General features: G+C 63.7%; 2 protein-coding genes across 2 annotated transcripts in view; one reads left to right on the top strand and one right to left on the bottom strand.

The window, feature by feature from the left end:
* DHX58 (DExH-box helicase 58) overlaps positions 1-4,393 on the top strand; it is a 6,271-nt gene extending 1,878 nt beyond the window's left edge. Inside the window, exons 2-12 of the mRNA XM_009283214.2 lie at positions 91-319; positions 436-626; positions 865-981; positions 1,203-1,329; positions 1,418-1,600; positions 1,685-1,941; positions 2,088-2,237; positions 2,518-2,679; positions 3,020-3,210; positions 3,458-3,554; positions 3,843-4,393. Of these exons, the coding sequence (XP_009281489.1) occupies positions 91-319; positions 436-626; positions 865-981; positions 1,203-1,329; positions 1,418-1,600; positions 1,685-1,941; positions 2,088-2,237; positions 2,518-2,679; positions 3,020-3,210; positions 3,458-3,554; positions 3,843-4,022 (1,884 nt within the window). The 3' untranslated portion in view covers positions 4,023-4,393. The remainder of the gene's footprint in view (positions 1-90; positions 320-435; positions 627-864; positions 982-1,202; positions 1,330-1,417; positions 1,601-1,684; positions 1,942-2,087; positions 2,238-2,517; positions 2,680-3,019; positions 3,211-3,457; positions 3,555-3,842) is intronic.
* Positions 1-5,092, bottom strand: part of LOC103902215 (heat shock protein 30C) — a 26,813-nt gene that overhangs the window by 11,832 nt on the left and 9,889 nt on the right. The gene's annotated exons all lie outside the window — the stretch shown is intronic.

Genomic DNA, 5,092 nt, shown 5'->3' with positions numbered 1-5,092 from the left:
AGGTGCCCCCCAACCCCGGTCCCCTGCCCCAGGGGTAATGGGGTGCCAGCACCTGCTGGACACTGGCTCCCAGGCGGTGGTCCTGGGCAGGGGCTGAGCGGGGTCTCGTGGGCGCAGGTGCACCTGGTGGACCAGCACGCCAAGAAGGAGTTCCATGTGCTGCAGAAGGACTTCAGGGTGACGGCCATCAGCGGGGACAGCAGCCACAAATTCTTCTTTGCCTGTGTGGTGAAGCAGAGCGACATTGTCATCTGCACAGCCCAGATCCTGCAGAACGCGCTGGTCAGCAAGGAGGAGGACATGCGTGTGGAGCTGACAGGTGGGTGCGGGACCCCCAGTGCTGCTCTCCCCGCGGCCAGGCTGGGGTGGGACTGGTCCTGCTGAGTCTCCGCCGCTGGCGTAGCTCAGCCCGCTCCCCTCCCTTGCCTGGCGCAGATTTCTCACTGCTGGTGATAGACGAGTGCCACCACACGCACAAGGAAGCCATCTACAACAAAATCATGCTGAATTACCTCCAGCACAAGCTCAGCGGGCAGCAGGATCTGCCGCAGGTCCTGGGCCTGACAGCATCCCCCGGCACCGGGGGGGCAACCTCCTTCGAGGGGGCTGTAGAGCACATCCTGCAGGTGGGTCCTGCGCCCCCCGTCCTGCACCAAGACAGGGTGCAACAGCCCCAGGCACAGCTTCTCCCGGGGTGTAGCAAGGTGTCCCTTGGGATGGGTGTTGATAACCCGGTGTGCAGGTGCTGGGCAGCTGGGCAGCACAGGACAGTCCCGAACTTGCTGGGGTGCCAGCAAGCACCACGTGCCGCATCGCCCTGGGCTGCCAGGGCTCAGGGCTGGAAGTGGGGTCTCGCCCTCTCAGATCTGTGCCAACCTGGACGCTGAGAAAATCACGTCGGTGCAGGAGGAGCTGCAGCACCTTCAGAGCCACGTCCCCCAGCCCAGGAAGCAGTACGACCTCTGCCAGGAGAGAGCGCAGGTGAGGGGCGGCCGGGGACTGTGTCCCTCCATCCACTTAGCACAGGCCAATCTGAGGAATCACTTGACCCAGAGCTTTGGTGCAGGGGGATCCCGCAACCCTCCGGGTCCTGCCATGCAAACAGCCCCTAACCCCAGGCCAGGTGCTCTGTGCTGCGCCTCCAAGGCTGTCCGGAGCAATGTCCCCGATTCCTCGGGTCCTGAGCCCCTCTCTGCTCCCAGGACCCCTTTGGCGAGCAGCTGAAGAAGGTGATGGAGCGGATCCAGCAGTACATGGAGATGCCCGGCCTGCCGCAGGACTTTGGCACACAGATTTATGAGCAGCGCATCGTGGAGCTGGAGAAGAGAGGTGAGGAGGTGGCAGTGCGGGTGCGGCGGGGCAGAGCTGGCAGCCGTGGGGCCAGACTGTGACCGCAGCATGCCCCGGCCCTTGCCAGCGGCAGAGACATTTTGTCGCAAGATGCGGGTGTGCATGCTGCACCTGCGCAAGTACAACGACGCTTTGCTGATCAACGACACAGTGCGGATGATTGACGCCTTCCAGTACCTCCAGCAGTTCTATGCCACCGAGCGGGACATGAAGGACCCTACTGAACGGTTCCTCACCACCGCGTTTGAGGGTAATGGAGGGCCTGGAGGGGGGGTTGGTGCTGGCTGCGTTTGGGGGGGTAGGAGCTCCCCTGACACCCCACTCGCCTGCGCAGAGAATAGGATGAGCCTGCAGGCGCTTGCCGGGGACCGGCGCTACGAGAACCCCAGGCTGGGCAAGCTGGAGGAGATCCTGCGGGAGCACTTCCAGCCCCCGGCCGCTTCTCGTGGCATCATCTTCACCAAGACCCGGCAGAGCGCCCACAGCCTGCTCAGCTGGCTGCAGGACACGGCCACGCTCAGTGGGCAGCACATCAGGGCTGCCGTCCTCACCGGCACTGGCTACAGCAACCAGACCAGGCACATGACGCAGGTGAGCAGAGGGTGGGAAGGAGCTGGACAGGGTCCTGGGAGGGATCCAGCCCTAACCCTCTCTCCACACTTTGTGGGTGCTGTGGGTGCTGCCTGGGGCTCGGAGCCCTATGCAGCTGCTGAAGCATCACCCCCCTCTCCCCTCAGAATGAGCAGCAGGACGTGATCAAGCTGTTCCGCGAGGGAGCCCTCAACCTGCTCTTCTCCACCAGCGTGGCTGAGGAGGGCCTGGATATCCCCGAGTGCAACATCGTGGTCCGCTACGGGCTGATGACCAACGAGATCGCCATGATGCAGGTAGCTACCCGGGCTCCTTCTGGCCACTCCGCCTGGCTCCATGTGGGGGGCAGCCTGCTGGGACACCCCAAAGCCACAGAGGTGGGACACGGGGGCTCTCGCATCCCACGCCCACTGGCAGCTCCCTGGGGATGAGCCCAGCCCCTGGCAGAGCACCTCCTTGGTGAGGCGGAGCGGGGTGCGGAGGGTGGATCCATCCTTGTGGGGTGGCACGGGGAGGCAGGGGGGGTTGGCCATGGCCCTCCTCTGGTGACCGCAGCATTTGGCCCTTCTGCTGCAGGCCCAGGGCCGTGCCCGTGCCAAGAACAGCGTCTACTCCGTCCTCGCTAAAGCCAGCAGCAGAGAGGTCTCCCGTGAGCTGCTCAACGAGGACCTCGTGGAGCTCATGGAGAGGGCGATCAGAGCGGTGCAAGCCATGCCCGAGCAGGCGTACCGCCTCAAGGTGAGCACTGGGCACTGCCCTGAGCACCAGGAGGGCCGGGCAGCTCCTGCCTGCGTCTGCTGCTTGGGCACAGCCCTTTGCGCCCTGGTTTTGGCCGCCTGCTCTCCCCTCACAGCAGCACCAGCTCCTTGGAGGGGGCAGCATCAGGTGCACAGGGTAGTGCGTGCCCATCCTGCCCTGCCTATCCTGCCCTGCCCATCCTGCCATGCAGCTCGCACTCTCTGGGACAGTGCATCTCTCCACGGCCGTGTGTCTTGCCATGTCTGCCATCTGTCCGTGCCCATTGCCCTGCGCTGACGCCTGTCCTCCCCGCCGTCCTTCTTCCCCCTTCTCTCTGCAGATCGGCGAGCTGCAGCGAGTTGCCGTTGCCAGCTGCCTAATGAAGGAGGCCAGGATCAGCGAGAGGCGGCAGCTGCACAACCCGGATGCTGTTTACCTCTACTGCGTCAACTGCAACATGGCAGTGTGCCGCGGCAGCGACATCCGCACCGTGGAGAGCATGCACCACGTTAACATCAACCCCAACTTCGGGTAGGAGCTGGGTGCTGGCAGGGGCGAGTGGGCAGAGCCTGGCTGTCAGGCATCACTTGCACGAGCTGCGGCACGCTCCACTCAGGATGGGCAGGGGGTGGCAGCAGCCTGCTGCCAGCTCTTTCTTGGGGACAACGGTCCAGGGAGGTTGTGGGGGCTTTGTAGGACTGTGTGACTATGGTAGCACACCCCCCGTTTCTGTCCCCTGGACCATTGTCCTTAGTGTCTTTTGGCCCCTTCCTTGCAGGTTGTATTACAGAGTTTCCTCTGAGAAAATACAGTTCCAGCGGACTTTCAAGGACTGGGAGCCCGGCTGCCGCATCATGTGCAGTGAGTGCAGCCAGGTGAGTGCAGCAATCCCCCCGTGGTTGCAACCCAGTCGGCATTGGAGGGGCAGGAGGGGACATGCCTTGTGCCCCAGCTCCTGGCTGAGGAATGGAGCTGTATCTCCCTTCAGCACATGCCCGTGTGATGTGCATGCTGCACATGCGGGACATGGACATGGGCAGCCGTCTTCAAAGGGGGACATACCCCGGGAGCAAGAAGCTGCCTCCATCCCAGGTGTGCATGGCCCTGCAGCCCGGGGACGCTGTGCCGTGGGCTGCGTGACTGTCCCCTCCCTGCCCACACAGGACTGGGGAATGGAGATGATCTATCGGCAGGTGAAGCTGCCCATCCTCTGCATCAAAAACTTTGTGGTGGAGACGCCAGCTGAGAGGAGGAGGTACAAGAAGTGGAGCAATGTGACATTCCTCGTGAAGGAGTTTGACTACCTGGAGTACTGCTCCAGCACCCACGGCCAGTCCTTCTAGCGCAGGCTCTGCTCAGAAGGGAACTATTCCCAGGCCACCTCCTGGGACAGTGGGACCCTTCCCATCGCCCTTGGCGTGGGACCCTCCCTCCAGGCCTGTGCAGACAGAGAGCCATGGCTCGCTCGTCTTTGCTGGACTGAGCTGCAGCAGCACATCCCTTGCTAGAGCCAGTGACTGCAGGAGGAGGCTTTGCTGCGCCCACGCAGAAAGGACAAGACACTGGGATGGGAAAGCACCCAAACCCTTCCCTGCCTGCTGGCAGCTGCTCCCCATGCCGCTGCCTTCCCCTCCTGCCCCCCAGCGCTGCCAGGCTCAGGGGGCTGTCTCCACGGCTGGTACACCGCCCTGCCAGGAGAACCAGCCATTTCACATGGGCCCAGGACATGGCCCAGCGTTTCTCTGGCAGCTTCTGGTCTGCTTTGTGAGTCCGATGGTCCTCCATTAAAAACGTGTGTGTGTGCTGGGAACAAGGGAAGTGTTGGCGGTTTCATTCATCGCTAGAGCTCGCTGTGCACAGGCAGGTTCGATGCGGGACAGCCCTTGCACTGGAGCCAGACCACCCCATCGCCTGCTGGAGAGCCAGATCCCACCGCACACCGCACTGGCAGCACAGGGGTCCCCAGGGAGGCACCTGTGAGTGCCTGGAGTGAGTTGCATGTGTGGGGCTGCCCCAGTTCCTACCCCTCCCCACAGACACTGGCCTGAGCAACCCACCTCACCTACCCACCCAAGACCAAACCTTCCCGTGGCCCAGAACGAGCCTCAGCCCCTCTGGGGCAGCTCAGCCCTGCAGGAACGCAGCCTGGAGCTGTGGGTGGATTCGACCTTCTGGCAGAAATGAAAGAAACTGCTGAGGCTGAAAGGGGTGTCCAGCACGGTGTGGCTGGAGTCCCCCTGCCTGGGCGCCCGGGCTCGGGGAAGGGGTTGTGTGCCCCTGCCCCTGCACTGACTGCTCCGGGTGTCCCTGAGGCCTGAGCTGGGGCTGCCCCGGGGAAGCAGGGCTCGCCGGGCCCCTTCCTTCCGAGCCGGGGAGGCTGAGGGAGCCGCAGGACCTGCGGCAGGTCCCCGGG

This window comes from Aptenodytes forsteri, unplaced genomic scaffold, assembly GCF_000699145.1.
Source record: "Aptenodytes forsteri isolate BGI_AS27 unplaced genomic scaffold, ASM69914v1 Scaffold492, whole genome shotgun sequence".
NCBI lineage: Eukaryota > Metazoa > Chordata > Aves > Sphenisciformes > Spheniscidae > Aptenodytes > Aptenodytes forsteri.
Note: the sequence above shows the minus strand (reverse complement) of the source record. Positions and strands in the feature narration are given on the sequence as shown.